General features: G+C 42.3%; 1 protein-coding gene across 1 annotated transcript in view; it reads left to right on the top strand.

The window, feature by feature from the left end:
• Positions 1–5,323: 5,323 nt before the first annotated feature.
• Positions 5,324–18,479, top strand: part of EDIL3 (EGF like repeats and discoidin domains 3) — a 361,850-nt gene continuing 348,694 nt past the window's right edge. Inside the window, exon 1 of the mRNA XM_042449742.1 lies at positions 5,324–5,908. Coding sequence (XP_042305676.1) covers positions 5,857–5,908 — 52 coding nt within the window. The 5' untranslated portion in view covers positions 5,324–5,856. The remainder of the gene's footprint in view (positions 5,909–18,479) is intronic.

Genomic DNA, 18,479 nt, shown 5'->3' on the forward strand with positions numbered 1-18,479 from the left:
TTAGGTCCACCAAAAGAGAAAGTGAGAGAGATAAACTAATCAGGGGGGAAAAATGTGCTTGTAGCAGAGAGGAAACTAAACTTCACAGAAAACTAAATTACAACAAAATCCTAGAATTCACAGGGAGTTGTTGAATTATGTGAAGGGAGGTTGATGATGTCACGCATGAGTTAAGAGCACTAGCTTCTATTCCAGTACAAATCTTAGGCCAGCTATGAAACCGCTGGTGAAGGCACTGTCTCTCTAAGCCCCGTTCTCCTTTAATATGAACATTGCTAGTGTTAGGAAGGATTGAATTAGGGGGATTTTAATTAGTTCAAATATTATGAGAGGCATGTCCTAACAAAGCACGCAACGGGATCTTGTCCCTTAGTGTATACCAGAGGTCGCCTAGTCCACCCCCAAGAGACAGAGACTTGGATACCCATGAGGTGCAATTAAACTATGAACATTTATTAAAGTCACACAACAAAAGGCATCACACACACACACGCGCACACACACACTCAATACTATAGCAAGGGAGGCGTGAGTTCGGGGAGTAAAGGAAGGAAGAGAGAGGCACCGTTGGGAATATTACCTTAGAAGTCTTCTCCAAGGAAACGGATGTAAAGTAGGATGAATGGTGGATCGCAGCCACGAGAAGATGCTCTAGGAACTCAGGCTCAGAACTGGAAGCTCGACAAGCCCAAGGAAGGCCTGGAAACGAGGTCCTTATATACCCCTAAACATATCCTCAGGTGATGGCAGCCTGGCGGACAAAGGCTCTGATTGCTTATCTTTGTCTAAGCTGAAATCTACACAATGGTTGTACAATGCAAGAGGTCTGACACCTTTCAGGAGAGCAGATACCTTGATGATTGAGCCGTTAAGTTAATCACTGACTCATTAAGGAGGGAGCCATAGCTATTGTCCTCCATGAATGGCTCCACAAATCTGGTCGAGCAACTCCCCAAACTTCCTCTGGAAAATTTCAAATCTTGAGACCATGCCTTTGCAAGGCTTGCTGGCTACGTGGTCTGCTTGCCTTTAGGTTAATGGCGGCTTGCTGTGGGGTCAGTCAGGGGTCATGGCTTCAGATCGCATGGCACCCAAAATTTTATAGAAAACCATACTCGGTAACACTAGTGGTAGTATGGAACTAATATTGTTAACAGTAGTAGGAACAACCGAGTTTGCTTTGAAATTTCAAGTCTGCTTTTAAAAAGGTCATTCTTAGATTGTGAATAAGGTCAAAACAACATCATTTTTAATTTGTCTGCTCAGAATATTGATGCCTAGATGGGTATCCTTCCCTGCTTTGAGTAAAAAAACTACAGAGGAAGATTGGAAAGAGAAATAGCAGAATTGGAATGTATCCAAAGTCTCCAGACCATCAGCAGTGGCTTGAAGAGAGGTACTACACACATTGCAACACTATCTCAGCCCCTATCCTCATGAGGGCACCCTTGACCAATTCATCACATTTCCTCTCTCATTGCCACACTACATTCCAATACTCATAGTACTCTCTGTGTACTCTGTCTTCCTACCTAGGTTATCTACTCTCCTTGGCTTTAGGCAACATCCTTCCTCCCGCCTATTTTCCAAACACCATAGTTAAAAATAACTTGCCAGCATGTCTAAGGTTTTGACTTTAAACAGACATCCTCACATACATACCTGTGGACTCCCCAGTATACATCACGCACCTGAGAAAGTAGACTCACATCTACCAAAGTTCCTGCTACCAGTTTTTTCAGTTAGATTATTGCACAATGTGCTAATGATGGAATTAAAGTGGAATTACAACCTGTGATTCCTTTCCTTTTCACCCGACGTTGTCACTTATCCATGGTTGATCTGTTGTTGTTCCATTATTATCACACAATTTTGCACTGACAGGTATCTCTCATTCATGCAAAATTGTGCAATAATAGTGGTATAATGACAGATCAGTAATGAATCAGTAACAAATGTTGTGTGAATAGGAATCATAGATCGTAATTCTATTTCAGTTCCATCACTAGTACCTCATGCAGCAATCTCTTTCATCTCATAGGTGCTACAAGATCCCTTTCCAGACTAACAGGGCTAGGTCTTTGCGTTCTTCCTTTCCCTGGTACCTAAAACTTCAACAGCAGTCACTTTTACAGATTCCTGGGGAATTGACAATCTTCTTTTCCTCAACCCCAACTCATTCCAGGGTGACCGGATGTCCTAACAACAGAGGAGGATAAGGCACTGCAAAAATGTAGGACCTTCAACAAAAATGGAGGACATGACCAAAGAAAAGCTAAAAACATTCATACAAATGCAAACCCATGCTTCTTGGGAGATTATCACATGGGGGACAGGACATCCTTGTTCTGTCCTGTCGGGGGTTAAAGTCAGCACACTGGGAAATGCTTGGATGTGTGTGTGTGTCTGACCATGAACATCCAGCAGCAGAAGGACAAGGCTGATCAAGCACAGCTGATGCTCATAGCCTCAAGGACACTCTGGTCCCTGCATGCACTAAGCCCTGGATGATGAAACATCTAGCTGGATTGCACAGGGGGACACTTTAGACTGTAACACAGGAAGTCACTGGGTTTAGGAGATCGCATGGTCTGAAGGCTATATAAGCACAGAGACTTCCAGTGATTGCTTTGTGGGTTGTAGTAGGAGTTGGTATTCATTTGTGATCTGTATTATAGCACTGTAAATAAAGCACTTCAGGAGACTTGGTCATTTATCAGCTGAAGCCTGGCATCGGTTGCTGAGAGTCCCCAGGGGTTCCTGCATTTCTTCAGTTCCTGGAAGACATCCAGCTGCTGTTATCTCAATTTAGGATTGAGAACCACGTTTCTGAATTTGCCAGTTTACTCTGCCGTATGCCAGCATTGGCTACAGGGCTTAGATGAGTTGCTGACATGTCCTTCCTGTGTGATTGTGGGAAGGACTTTCAGATGATGTTGCACTTATCTGGACATTATCCTATCTGGAAAGCATGAGTGAAAGCGTTTCAAATTACATTGTGCTGATCCTGTCATTGTCCCATCATTGAGTGGCCTTGCCTGGCATTTTGCATTAACTGAGTTTGCATTAATGCAATGCTGTTTCAATGACATTATAATGACAGGATCAGTGCTACATTATGGAAGGCTTTTGTGTGACTGCTGTCATGGATGGGTTAAGGACGGGGGAGCGATCCCATCCCTATCCCATGTGAGTATGATAATCTCCATTGTCTTGTGAATTTTGGAAGTTCTGAAATGTAGGACATTTCACCCAAATCTATTTCTCCATGTCTCGCTCGTCGGCCTTGAATTCTGATGGTGTCTCCTCTCTCAGTGAATGTCTTCGGGCAGTAATGGGCTGAATGAGGAAAAACAGATTGAGGCTGAATCCAGACAAAACGGAAGTGCTCATGGTAGCGGCCCCGAAACCAAGAATTGGGTTGCAACCTCCGGTCCTGGATGGGGTCACACTCTCCATCAAGGAGTGCATTCGCAGTCTGGGGGTGCTCCTTGACTCATCGCTCCTGATGTCGAACCAGGTAAATGCGACAGTCAGGAGCGCCTGTTATCAGCTTTGGCTGATACGCCAGCTGCGCCTTTTTCTGGAAGTAAGGGATCTTGAGACTGTTGTGCATGCACTGGTAACCTCACGTCTAGACTTCTGTAATGCGCTCTACATGGGGCTACCCTCGTGCTTGGTCCGGAAACTGCAACTAGTACAGAATATGGCAGCCAGAGTAATTTCTGGAACATCCAGGAGGGACCATATTACCCCAGTTCTAAAGTCCCTCCACTGGCTGCCCATTAGCTTCCGGACCCAGTACAAGGTGTTGGTTATCACCTTTAAAGCCCTAAATGGCTTGGGTCCAAGCTATCTCTGGGACCGCCTTCTCCCTTACAATCCTCCCCGCGCACTCCACTCCTCTGGGAGAGGCCTACTTCAGCCACAAAAATCTAGGCTTTCGACTACCTTCCATTGTTGCCCCCAGACTGTGGAACGGCATGCCGGATGACATCCGTCTACTTACATCCTTAGACAGCTTTAAAAAGGCTGTTAAGACAGATCTCTTCCGACAGGCCTTCCCAGAATAGCGAACCCGGCCTTAGAAAAATGTCTGGGAAAGATACTGCTGCTCCCACTGGTTGCTTGTTGGTATGATGTTGTTGACCTTCTGGTCAGTTTTTAACTTGTATGTTTGTTTGTTTGTTGTTGTTTTTTGTTCTGTTTTTTAAATATTGCATTGAATTTAATACTTTTTTAAGAAGGGGAGGGTACCAGGGATTTTATATGTTTTGTATTTTTAACTTTGTTAGCCGCCCCAATTGTTCTCAGAGGGGTGGGATACAAATAAATTTTTTAATTATTATTATTATTATGTCCTGGAAAAGGAGGACACCTGATCTTGTTGTGGATTCCTTCTCCTTAGAAAGACCCAGGAGTCATGTTTGAAAAAGAAACATAGGCCTGTTACAGACAGCCAAAATAAAGCTGCTTCGAGTCACTTTGGAGGTATGGTATTTCAATGATGCATGAGTCCTAAGAGTCTGGAAGCTTCACCAAAGCTACACTCCAGTCTTTAGGACTGGAGTGTGGCTTTGGTGCGGCCTTTGGACTCTTAGGACGCATGTACAGTATCATTGAAATACCATATCTCCAAAGTGACTCGAAGCAGCTTTATTTTGGCTGTCTGTAACAGGCCATAGTTTATTTAGCTGCAGCATTTCCCGGAGGAAATTCATATTGCACATTCTGGGACTCTGAATTCAAAGTGAACCAAGTTTTTATAGCATTTTGAACAGAGGAAACTACAAATCACATTTTCATTGGTTACACTGAATTAAACATTTACACCCCTGTATATTCAGTGGGTGTTCAAATATTACTACTAACATACGTCTCTGTCCCTCGTGGGGGTTACCCATCAACCAGTCTTTTTATCTGTATGTTTTGTTTCACTCTCCCCAAACTGTCTCTCGCAGTACTTCCTTCATTTGGGTTAGTATCTTGAGTTAGGAGCCATTTCCAAATCGTTTACATTCCTAAACAGAGGATTTGTCATGAGCCTTTGCTCTCCATATTTCAGTACTATAATCCCCCAACTCCTGAGCATAGTGAAATTCCAGTTTAAATCTACCCATCAATGCTGGCCCAGAAGGGCAGCCTCCCACCTTTGGATGCCTTGGGATACTTCGGACTCCATTACATATTCTTTACCTTTGACTCCAAACCATCCTCCTCCATGCCCCCCCCCGGAGGCCCCCAAAATGGGCCAATGGGAGGGCAGGGTGGGGCCCTGGTCCTTTCCTCCTCTCTCCACCAGAAGCAGCAGCAGCAGCAGCTCTTGGCAAAAGGAGGAGCGGAGAGGGAAGTAAGACGAAATCGGAGGAGCGGAGGAGGAGGAGAAGGAGGAGGCGAGGGTGCACCTGGAGTCCGGCAGTGTTTGTCCCCAGTGGGCTCCCCATCATCCGGCTGGGCTCTCCAGGGGAGTGCTCTGCCTCCCTTGGTCTCTTCCCTGCAGCAGCCGAGGAGAAGCCAGGCAAGGGGCTGCCTGCTGGGGGCTGAAGGGAGGACGGCCCTCCATCCTCCGGGCTCCCCGGCGTCGCCTTAGACTTCCACGCAGCCTCCCACCCAGGCAGCGATGACCGACTCCTGGCAGCCCTTAGGCTCGGGTCGCCGAGGAGAGACTGAGCATCCTTAGGCCAGAGGGACAAGAAGCAGAAGAAGCAATCTTTTAAAAGAGAGAGCGAGAGAGAGACGGGAGAGTTTCCTTCTTCCAGAGCTCTAAAAGGCAAAGGGCTCGCTCCATCGTGTTCCTGGGCTGAGCTCCTCCATCCTCCGTCCTGGGATCGCCCCTCGGGAGGAAGCGCAGGGACCATGAGCGCCTGGGTGGCCGCCTGGGTCTTGCTGAGCCTCAGCCTCGCCAAAGGTGAGCGGGGACCGGGGACCGGGGGGGGGGCATGGCTGCGATGGGCAGAATGACCCCAGGGAGCCTTGAGCAGAGGTGCGAAAGAAAGAAAAATATTATGATTGTTATTATTATTATTATTATTATTATTATCATCATCGTTATTTAGTTTAAGAACCCTTGACATCTTTGTTGTCATCTAGACCGTCTAGGTCTCAGATGGGAGGTACCCGCAAGGCACCATTTCCCTACTGATCTTGGAAGCTAAGGAGGGTCAGCCCTGGTTAGTCCTTGGATGGTTCAGGACAGGTCCTCCATTTCTCTCCAATCCTCCTTCCATTTTGAAGAAGCAGGCAGCAGGGCGGTTAGTTTTCCTTTGGACGGATTTTTTTTTAATGTATTTCCCGGCATTTTGCGGGGCCTTGTCCTCCTTTGGGGTTAGGACCCTCTGAGGACCCTCTTGTCTTCCTCTAAGATCAGGGCACTCTGGGGCAAGGAGAGAGGATGCGGGGTAGGAGAAGGGGTAGGAGAAGGAGAAGGCTTGGGGGACCAGCAATGAAACAAGCTTTCCCCATCCTGTATTTTAAAGTCGTGGCAAAGTCGGTCGGAGAAGTCAATCAATAATGCGGAGCCTTTCTGTGTCTTTTGTGGAGGCGGGGGGGAGCCTCCTCCTCTCCTCCCGACCTGTCTGGGGATCTCTGGGTGCTTTCCTTCTCTGCCTTTCTTTGCCTAATCGGCTTAGTGGTGCCATCCCCCTCCGCAGACATGTTCTCTGGAGCAATGGAGGCTTCTTCCTAAAGGCTTCAGCTCAGAGGGGCAGCCAGGCTGGAAGATGAAAGTCTTGAGGGGAAAGGGACGGGGGGGGGGGGATAAAGGAGAAGGGCTGCTCTTCTTTGCCTTATCCCTCCCTTCGCGGAGATGGACGGCGACTAGGTGCTGAAGAACCAAGGCTGCCTCCACATTGGCGAATGGGAGCAGTTTGAGACCTCTCTAACTGCCGTGGCTCCAGGGTATGGAATTCTGGGAATGGTCGTTTGTTGTGGCACCTCTGGTCGGGGTGATCAGGCGTCCCCCTTTTCCAGGACATGCCCTCCGTTTCAGGCTGTTGTCCAGGAGGAGGCAGCTTAAGGCAACACAGAAACAGCTCTCCCATGCCATGCTTGAATCAAGAATATTTCTGCCAACCTTAGTCCTGTCTCGAAATAGGACCCCCTCAGATTGTAAGGTGCAATGATGGAGGAGGAGGAAGAGGAGAGAGAGAGAGAAAGAGAGAGAGAGAGAGATGACTTCATAGCCCCCTGGATTGATCAATTTCCCTGAAGGGGGATTGGCCATAGAAAGATTAGAGCCATGCCTGCAGCCCGTGCCTTTAAGGAGGGGTGAAGAGGCATTTTTGGATGCACCAGGCATCCTTTATTTAAATATATCGGTTTCGGCGACAAAGAGGAAGGGCATTCCGCTAGAAGCAGCCCTGATCAATACCTCTGCTATGGAAGGGATACCATCCTCTCCCAGTGTTTTTCAAGGGGGAAAAAGTTGGGAGAGTCGCCTTGCTGAGAGAAGGGAACTGACAACGTAAAAAAGAAAGCCAGTCTTTTGTCTGGTTATTTGTCTGGGTTTGCAGGGGAGGGGGGCGTCCTAGAACTGGAGCCAAAAGCAAACAAAAGTGCTGCTTTTGAGGTTCTCGCCTTTTAAGTTTGGTCCAGCCTTGGAAAAAAGGGCTGCAAACCCTTTCCCCACCTGGAGAGAGAGGAGGGAAGAAAAGGCCTTCTTCTCACAGGGCTGGACTTTCCCAGACAGAGAGCGATGCTGGCTGAGAGCAGAGATGTTTTCATCTTCCTTTTCGCCCCTCCTCTGAGCTTCCCAAAGGAGCTTTTCATCTTTTCCCTTCAGAACAGGGATGCGCTGGCCTGAGTTTTCTGAGGGCTGACAAGGGAGGAGAAAACACAGAGGACGAAACGCCTCCTTCCCTTGGCATTTACCGCAGGGCTGGCTGGTTAGAAGAGGAGCGTTTTAAGTTCTCTCTCTGCAGTGTCTGCAACTTCAAAATAAAAGAGTTAATTTCCCATCCTCCAGGCTCCCTCTTTCCTTTCTTTTCTAACATAGACAAGCTTGAGGAGGCATATTTGAAGATGGTTATCGTGGTCTCGTATTTCTGAGGGGGCTGTTGCTTGGACATTGGGAGAAGACAAGAGAAGCAGCAGACTGGTCTGGGGCAGGAATTTTGGCGGGCTCAAGCTTCCCCCTTCAGTTGGATCCTCAGAGGGAACGCCAGCCATCAGCCACAACGGAGGGTGCCTTGCAGAAATAATGCGGTTTGTCAGAGCTTTTAAGTGCCCTGGCTCCATGCTGTGGAACTTCTGGGAATGGTAGTCGGTTGTCTGGTGCCACAACCAACTCCCATTCCCAGACTTTCATAGGATGGAGCCAGGGCACTTGAAAGCACTGGCAAACCACATTATTTCTCCAGTGAGGAAGCACCTTCTGCAGCCATTCCCCCACATTTTGGCCCCTCACCACCTTTGGTAGTGATAAGGGTGACTCTCTTGCTCCAAATATGGCACCCTCTTTCTTTTTCCCCTTTCTTTTTCACCTACAACATGAGGAGTCAACATTCACACATGCTAAACTGCCCGTGTTGGTTTAGCATCTCGATGGTCCGCAATTCCGTTTCACTTGGGGCAGAAATAAACCAGTTTGGCCCCACTTTCTCTGCTACTGAATTCTGGGAGTTTGTAGTTTGGTGAGACATTTTGCCCTCTCTGCCTGAGAGCGCTGGTGTGTGGCACCGCAAACTACAAATCCCTCAGAATTCCTTAGCCTTGAGCCATGGCTGTGTCAAGCTGGATTACTACTGCCCTGTGGAGGCAGCCTCCGAAGTCAGACCATGGCTGCTGACCATCACCATTTAGAATCCAAGTGTGTGTGTGTGTGTTTGTGTGTGTCCCAAGAGGAAGGACCCAAAGATAGGAGTTTGAGAGGAGAATCCACACATTCATCTGGGATGATGAGGATGATGACAATGATATTCATTAATATCCCACTTTGAGACTTAGAGGCTTATGTTTTAAAAGAAGTGTCCCAAGAGGAAGGACCTAAAGATAGGAGTTCAAGGGGAGAGTCCACACATTCATCTGGGATCATGATGATATGATGATGGCAATGATATTTATTAATATCTCATTTTGGGACATAAAGGCTTACAATTGAAAAGAAGTATACCCTTAAAAACTTTTTAATGTTTCACACATTCCTCTGGGTAGAATTCAAAGGTATAGCCGTGTTAGTCTGTAGAATTCGTACATAGAGAGATCTTGTAGCACTTTTGAGACTCACTAAAGAAAGAAGTTGATCAAATGCATCTGAGGAAGTAGAGTGAAGTCTACGAAAACTCATGCTGCCAACTTCTTTATTTCAGTTAGTCTCAAAGGAGCTGCAAGATCTCTATACATACATTCATCTAGGTTGATGATGATATTTATTTATATCCCACATTGAGACTCAAAGAGGCTTATAATTAACAATACCATTAAACACTTTTTAACATTTACACATTCATCTGGGATGATAACAACGATGATACTTCTTTGTATCCCAGATTGGGACTCAAAGCAGCTTACAATGCAAAAGAACAATACCATTAAAACCTTTATAATGTCCATCATCTGCGATGATGATGATGATGATGATGATGATATTTTATTTATATTCCGCACTGAGACTTGCACCTTACAAGAACAACACCATTGAAAACATACAACAGTGAGCATTTTAATGAGAATTCATGCTGTTTGTGAATGTTGACCCCTTGCAGCCTGTCTTTTTTGCTTAGATTAGAATTTCCCATTCTCCATTGACTTCCATTGTGAGAGGAAGACAGGATATAAATCCTTGAAATAAATACCCTCAGATATTGGAGCACTTGTTGTTGTTTTTCTGCATAGGTCAGTGATTTAAGTGGTGATTTCCACCATGGAAATAAAGTCCCAGAGTAGCTAACCTCAGGAAGGCAAACTGGGTTTATGGGAATGTCTTGCCTTGAAAAGAAGTTCAGTTTAGTATTTTGAGGGGCTAAGTCTCCTTGAGAAGAGATGCCCACTGTCCAATATTTTTCCCCAAAAAAATCAAGAGTTGTAGGAAGACACTTTTATTACCAAGCTAATTCCTCTTTCAACACAGTTCTGCTTCGGTTTGTTCAAAAGCAAATTCCACAGAGACCAATGAAACCTCCTGGTGACAGTTATCGTTCCCTTGCTTATCTGTGTGTGCCCACTGTTCATAAATGCAGTGATGTCTGAAAGAACAAGCACTTTTGAGAAAGCTTTAATGTGTTACTATGGGGAAACTGTCAGTTAAGGATCCAAAAGACATGCCTTCAATTTTGTCTACTAGTCAAGATGAGACTTCTCTGGCAAAGACAGGTAGTGATGAGTTAATCTGTCTTGGATGGTCTCTAATTCCTAAGGCACAAAGAACTGGCAGTCCTATGCAGCAGCAAGCAGCATTTTCTCCACCCCACTCCACTCATCATGCCATTTCTTTTGTAGAGGAAAGCTTAATATAATTATTTGACTTATATGAACAATGATGCCTGAACCCTGCTCACTCTTACCCTTTCATCTTAGGAATTTTCAAATAACATGGCTTTATTAAATGATCACATTTATTTAAGGGTTAATTATATATATATATGTGTGTGTGTGTGTGTGTGTGTGTGTGTGTGCACTTTTCTTGAGCCAGATATTCCATCTTCATTTGCCCTGATTTCCCCTTAATGTATATTTTGTGGGGGTTTTTTAATTTCAAATTTAATCTGTTATATTAGTCCAACTTGAAACTTTGTTATTCGGTGTGTTATTCTGGATTGTTCTGCAGATTAATTTATTTCTAGACACACATGGGGTGAGCATAGGATGCCTTGCAGGCTCTTGCAGGCTTTTGAATAGTTTGAACTTTTAAACAAAATGAAATATGGTGACAAAAGTAATAAACCAACAGGGGGAAAGTTATAGTGATGATATAAAAGATTTGAAGCCTCCTGCTGTATTCAGTGAGGTAAAATTAAGTAAGCCCAGAATTTCAGTTTTAGACAGTTTTGGTTGTTGGCTCCAGCAATCAAAATGGAATTGTGAATCCTGGTTTTCTCTTGAATTTTAAAGGAGGTGTCCAAGGGGCTGAACCCTATCATTCAGCATCTAGGAGTGTTCTTCTAAAGTTAAGATGAAAACCTGGGTTACATTCAGTGCCTCACTGACATCAGTGTTTCCAACCATCAGTTGCAAAGTCTTTAAATTCATTATATATAAAAACATACACACTCACCCTTCTTTGACAGTGACAATCAGCTAACAATATTTGGGTTTATAGTTTACAGGTTAGTTATGTCCATGTGGAGAAAAGATCTCATTGCTCCATTAAGGACATTGTGAAAAAGCAGTGCTAAAGACCTTTGGGAAACATATGTCATGATATAGTGAAGCCAGGGTTAGGATCCGTACTGGTCACATTGATTCAGTTAATCCAAAGAGACTCCTCATGAATACTGATACTTGGCACCACTATTCTGACATTCTACAAGTAATCTATTTGAGAATCAAAATAAATAAAAATATTCCGTAAAATATAAATAGCATTGGTAATGGTAACAATAAAATTTGGAAAACCTAGAAGTAGAATGATAATTATTCAAAACAATTATACAATAATTATTAAAACAGTTCAATTTATGACTGGACCCTTGTTAACACTTTCAAGAAATATTACACAGCTGTATAGGTCAAGCTCCAGTGGCACATTTCAGTATTCCATACCATCAGTATCCAAATGTTTTTCTCCTACATGTTCCTTTGCAGCTATCCATAGTACCAACACAAAAACACACACACACACACCAACCACACACTTCACAGCATTTTTCACCACTGAAGCAGGATTTTGGTGTGCACAGAGGGCTACAGGAGTTGTGGTGGAGATGTCCTCTTTTCTAGAGAAGGAGCCAGTTGAAATATGTCACTTGATCCATGCCATAGAGCTGAAAAAATTGAAAGATGCTATCATGTTATATGGTTTGATATTAAGTGGACTATTTTTAATGATACAAATGTATAAGTAGAAGTAATGTTCAATGAACTATGTCCAGCAAACCACTTATTTTTCCAAACTCCATGTAATGTATGTGAATAAAATACATTTAAAACTATACACATTGAAAAATTGCATAGCACTTCATTGTTATTATGTGTCTTCAAGTTGACTCCAATTTATGGCAACCTTATTCTAGAGTTTTCTTAGCAATATTTTTTCAGAGGGGATTTGCTGTTGCTTTCCTCTAAGGCTGAGAAAGAGTGACTTGCCCAAGGTGGTTGCATGGGAATTCAAACCCTGTCTTCCCAAAATCTTAATGCAGCATTCAGATCAGTACATCATACTGAATCTTAGCTATTAGCTGTGTTCTTTTCTTCATTGCCTTTCTCACAGTATATTTTTTGACATTCCAAAACAATGTAAGCCAAACATGCCGCTCTTTGATTAGTGGCATAATGTGAAATCTGGGCATCACAGTCTTTATTTCTACCACATAAACAAATGACTGTCAGAAATATTTACTGGATCATTCTATCACTGACTGAATTGTGAAGATGCCAGTATCCTCAATCACCCCAAACCAAATGTACATTTAATTTTCAGTGACTTTGAGAATCAACAATTTAAAGTTTCATATTTCTATGTCAGACTTTGTAAATTCTGTTATGATCAGAATAAGTGGCATAATATACTATGAAATATATATTAAAATATTACTTGATTGTTCAGGTCCATCAAAAATTTCCAACTGTCATAGTTAGAATAATCCTTACAGACTACCACTTCCTAAAGATATGATTCACTCATTATTCTATGAATAACTGGTGTAGTGGTTTGAATATTGGACTCTGGAGACCAGGGTTCAAATTTATACTTGGCTATAGAAATCTAGTAAGTGACCTTGGGCAAGTCACACTTTCTCAGCCTCAGAGGTAGGAAACCTCCAGTAGCAAAACCCAGTGGCCATAGGTTCACCATAAGTCAGAAATTACTTGAACACACACACACACACACACACACACACACACAAAACACCAAACAATTGTTTCTTACTATCCTTCAGAAGACTACTTATGTGCTGCATCCAAATTGGTTTTTGATTCTCCGTAGAACAGCACAGCCTGCTGATAGTAAGCACCCTAGTATGCATCCCACTAGAACTAGTAATTCCACATCAGTTATGTAAACAAAGGCAGGAGCATGTCCTCTTTTAAACACATTGAAGCAGATAGTAAGCTCATGTGAGCCTGTACAGTCTATTGGATTCATATTCAAAAGATAGTTTAGCACTATATAAGGTAACTTCATTTAAATTATCATGATACAGATATATCAATGTCCTTGATGTCTTGTTGTGCTCCTTGTCATCTTGACTGCACATCCCAGTTAAGGCATCATTAACCAATTAAGAGGAACACTAAGAGCTGCAGTTCAACAATTTCTGGATGGTCACCTGATTCCCACCACTGGTATTTTTATATATAAAAGTTGTACAAAAATAGTTTACATAGCTTACTCTGTGCAATGAAGTTATACTGATCTTATTATTTAATATCTCTAGGCAGGGGATATAAGTTATGTGGTATATTTCAAAGATATAGCCATGTTAGTCTGTAGAATCAGTATATAGAGAATTCTTGTAGCACCTTTGAGACTAACTGAAAGAAAAAAGTTGGCAGCATGAGCCTTCATAGACTTCAGTCTACTTCCTCAGATGCTTTTGATATCTGAATGGTGATATATTTACTTCAGTGGTAATATTATTTTACTGTGTTCCCAAGAAAAGAACCATGGGAGTGCAAACTACACCATAAAGTAGGTACTAACCTTTTGTTGGGCTGCCTGCACTGGATTTTCAGCATCGATCACTATTAAATGACATCAAGCCTCTTGAACATGGAGATTCCATTCCCCACTTCCGAGTATTCCTTGCCTAGCAAATGTTGAGGAAATTCATGATGTCACTGTAACTTAAAGACGTATATGCATATAGACAACACAACTATGTGCAGAACTAGCTTGTTTGAATTTGTATAATTCCCACTGAAATCCAACTAAGCCAGAGGCTATACTACCTCATAGGGAGATGAGGCATTTATCCCTAGTTAATTAACTAAAATCAAATAATTTCATTTTTCTTGGTTTTCCCTTGCTTAGTAAAGCAGCAGATCTTGAATCCTAATCATATTCTGCAAAATAATATGTGCATTCTTAGTTAAGCTTGTATTTTGTATGCAGTTGTTAATGAATTCGGGCTGTGTCAGTTTGAAATTGTTCAGTTAGTAACCGAATTGAGAAATACATCAGCCTCAGATTCTGGAGAGATAATGTAATCAGAGAAGACAGTACTGGCCTATACAGACCAATGAACCTACTTATTTTGAGGCTACATGCTGAGTTTATATAACCCAAGGACCATATACTTCACAGAATACATTGATTGTAGTGGGGTAGATCAGTTATTGTCTTGGAAAGGGTTTTGTCATTCTTTCTCTACTTTTGTAGTGGAACTATAAATATAGCCAACATGGAAGAATATATCTCAGAATATTGTCTTTAACCAGTCAAGCACATATATGAGCTTTGCTCTACATTGTCACCTAATCTCCTTGGACAACTACTGCTTTTAGTTACAGCATTAAATTTTTTCACAGGTATTTTTTCTTCAGTTGTACTTTGCAGATCTGTCTAGAGTTAACGAAGCCATTCATTCCTTATTTTTTAACCTGCCTTCCCACTAAGTTTCCCTCTTCTTCAACAATTTTAAGAAAATTAGCAGAACTAAATAATTGCCATGTGCTGAAGCTTTTGAAGGCTCTGGAGAAATTGCACTGCTGAAGTCCAACATAAAGCTAGACATATCTATTCTGCAGGGGAAAAAAATCCTCTTTTGGTAGACAGGGAAGGTGAGATGACCCAGCAGTTCTTTTCCAAGTGAGTTTCATGTGATTCTTTATAGGTGACAGCTTTTAGCTGTTATTTCCTTAGCTGTTTCTTTTATGACTCATGTCCTGACACATATGTCATTATACATAATGTTGCCCTGGTTATCCGTATTTCTTCAGGCTAAATGGACAACTGCTTTTCATAATGTGCATTATGGTCTAGCCTTTTTAACCTTTATCTATCAGGTTGCTAACATAAGTGGCTCTTCTCAGTGAATGTATGAATTCTCTGTGTTCTGATTTAGCCATTTTATAGTCTGTTATCTTGAAAATGTTTTATTAATGGATTACAGTTAACCAATTACATGATAATTAAATGTGATCCACCAGAAACTGAATTATGGTCACCATAAAGCAATGTTACAGATCCAGTTCTTCTGCTATAAATCTGTGATTGATTATTGTATCTTTGGTTGCATCCACACTGCAGAAATAATCTGGTTTGACACCACTTTAACTGCCATGGCTCAATGCTATGGAATTCTGAGAGCTGTAGTTTTGTGAGATATTTAGCCCTCTCTGTCAAAGAGCTTTGGTGCCAGAACAAACTACAATCCCCAGAATTCCATAGAATTGAACCATGGCAATTAAAGTGGAGTCATACTGGATTATTTCTGCAGTATGGATGCAGCCTTTGAAAATAATGCAATCAATAAAAAAGAACACATGTTGTATTTCTTTGGTTAGTGAAATGTTGTGTACAATAAACCCCTTTATCCCTTACACTAAAGGCAATATACTTGATTTGAAAAGATGAAAAAATATGCTAAAAGAGAAATAAGCAAATAAAGATAATAATTAAAAGAAAAGGAATGAGCAGATAATAATGGGTAGGGCTGGAAAGTAAGGTGGACATCTCAGGGGGCAGGTGATGTTGGTACAGGGGCAGATTCAAAGAATGAGTTATTGGAGAATAGATTTGATAATGCTATACACTGTATATTTCGTTCAAAAGTGTTCAGGACATTGGGCAATTACTGACATGAAACTTTAACATTTCTTCCCTTTCTGAACAAATGGCAAGGGAATGGGAAGAGAAATTGTGTGATGCTATTCTCATAACAACAAGCCATAGTTTATTTTAAATCAAATGTAAGAGTCTCACTCTTCCATATTTCACATCCCTCTTCTCTACCTTTTATTGTTCAGCTAAAAAGTATATATGCCTTTAAAAATATGTGTAAGTTGCTTGGGATCAGGGTTGCCTCTGCTGTGATCCTCTCCCCCCCGCCCAGATGTTTACTGAATATCTAAATTTGTGGTCCATTTCGTTTGGAAGACAGCATTCATTTGGGTGAGCATTTAATACTTTTGGAAGTTTCAAAATATGAACATGAGAACTTGTAATTTTTAAAATTAAAAATCATTTATTTCATTATTTTTTTAAAAATGTACAAGAGAATAATTCTACTGGAGTAGTTCCAATTGAGAATGATCGATCGGAGACATACAATATGTCATCTTGATGCTGACAATTCCATCTGGAGTTACTTACACTGAATAAGTCAAGCTGTTGTGTGGTGATGTATTATGTGGATGGCATATGCGCCAAGTGCCATAGATCTGCGGGAGTGGCCATGATTAACCCTTTGTGTTCCTGTTTTCTTTGTGAGTTTTAAAATAACCTGCTTTGTCCCTCTCAGCCACTGTGTTTGTTTTTTGGTAATTTGTTACTGTAACCCACCTCTAAAGATTGAACGGTTAGCCTTTGCTATGTGTGTGTATCCTTAGCTAAATAAAAAGAAAAGTTGTTGTTTCTGTGTAGATTTTTAAAAGCAAGCTAAAGATAATACAGCCACCCCTCCAAGTCCATGGACTTGAAATCAGCAGAGTTGACAATCCACAGAGGGGCGACCCGCCATTGAGGTGAATGGGGCATACTCCTGTGGTGCCTGCCCTATGCTTGTGCACAGGAGTGTGCCCCATTCATTTAAATGGGGCTTGATTATGTGTGAGTCTCCTAACTCACAGGGGGGTTGGAAACGGATTTCTCACAAATTAGAAGGGGTGATTGTATGTTGTATGTGGGAGGAGGGCGATTGGTGCTTCATGCTAGACGTGAGAACTCACATGGAAACTGTGAGGTTGGCAGGCTGTGTTACCATGCCAGTTGGCTTGTCTTGACCAAAATCTTTCCAACTGCAGACTCTCCCCCTACATCCTTACTCCACCTTGATAGAGTTACATTGTAAAGAGATTGCCACACACAATTTTTAATCCATGATTTCACTGGGAAGGAAGCGGCTTTGGTAGTACTGATCACGTAATGCCACCTCCTACCCATAGCTACCCTGTCCCCCATCTGTCCCTTTTCATTCACAGGGGAAACCCCTGAATGACCTGGCAATCCCACAATGCCCCAGGTGCAAAAGGTTATTCCTGGGGTAGCTGTGTGATTGGCAGTCATGTGGTGTCCTCTCTTATCCTCTTACTCCTCCTCCTCACTATTCTTTGTATTTTTTCAGTTTTTCATGCAATTTCAAAGCTCTGCAGCACTGCAGCCTCAATCAGTTTTTTTTAAAATTACAAGCTTAAATCACAGTAGCAGAGATCCAGAACTGTGCAAACAAAATTGAGGAAAACAAAACTAAACAAAACACCCTAAAGGTATGCTGGATAGGGCATAGGGATGGGAGGCGAGATTAAGGGAGTGGGCAGGAAGAGACCGCAATGAGGGCAGTGGCCCTGGTTGTGGAAATGAGAAGAGGTGCAGTGGCTCTACAAGCCATATTTTACCATTTTAATTTATTTGCATGACTGCAGCAAGAAAAGGGATGATGTCATAACATCCTAAAATGGAAGTTACTTTCAGGCATGCTAATTTCTCTCAAAGTTCAACACAGTCTAGGGAGTGTAATTCCCTTAGCTTGTATGACTTTTCACAGCCAAAGCAGATAGTAATAATAAAAAGCTACTACCAAAATGTAGAGATGTATGCTAAGGTTTCTTTGAAGAAATATTTTCCCCTGTGTGATCTCATTAGAGCTGTAAGATCTTCTTTCTGTCCCACAACCTTTTCAAGTGGGGACAAAGTGGCTGCTCCCAGATTTTGGAACTCCATCATTCGGAAGGTTACAATGGCTCACCTCCTGGTTTATTTCAGCCAGCAAGTGAAGACTTTCCTATACTGTCAGGGTTTTATGTATTGGCTTGGTGGGCATTTAACAGTATGCTGTTTTGATGTGGTTTAACTATAGATTCTTTAACTGGTTTTTAACACACACTCACACTCACACATACACTGATTGTTGTATGGCTTTTCATCTGTAGTGACTTTCATAATTTGTAAGTCTCCCTGAGTCCCATTATTGAGGGAAGGGCAGAATACAAATATTATTTTCATCATCATGATGGCCAGAGTTCATTTGGGAACTTGTATCTTCATAAGTACACTTGCATCTGCAAGAAAAAGAATTGAGCAGTTCCATGGTGTCCATATTCAGAAAGGGCCTGCCACTGTGTAACTATATAGGGGAGAGGGTGAAGTGATTGTTGCACAATGGAACTGATGCATATAAGCAACATCAGCTAATGACACTGGTATTGCCTGATGCACATTGTGA

The sequence above is a fragment of the Sceloporus undulatus genome, chromosome 2 (assembly GCF_019175285.1).
Source record: "Sceloporus undulatus isolate JIND9_A2432 ecotype Alabama chromosome 2, SceUnd_v1.1, whole genome shotgun sequence".
Lineage (NCBI taxonomy): Eukaryota > Metazoa > Chordata > Lepidosauria > Squamata > Phrynosomatidae > Sceloporus > Sceloporus undulatus.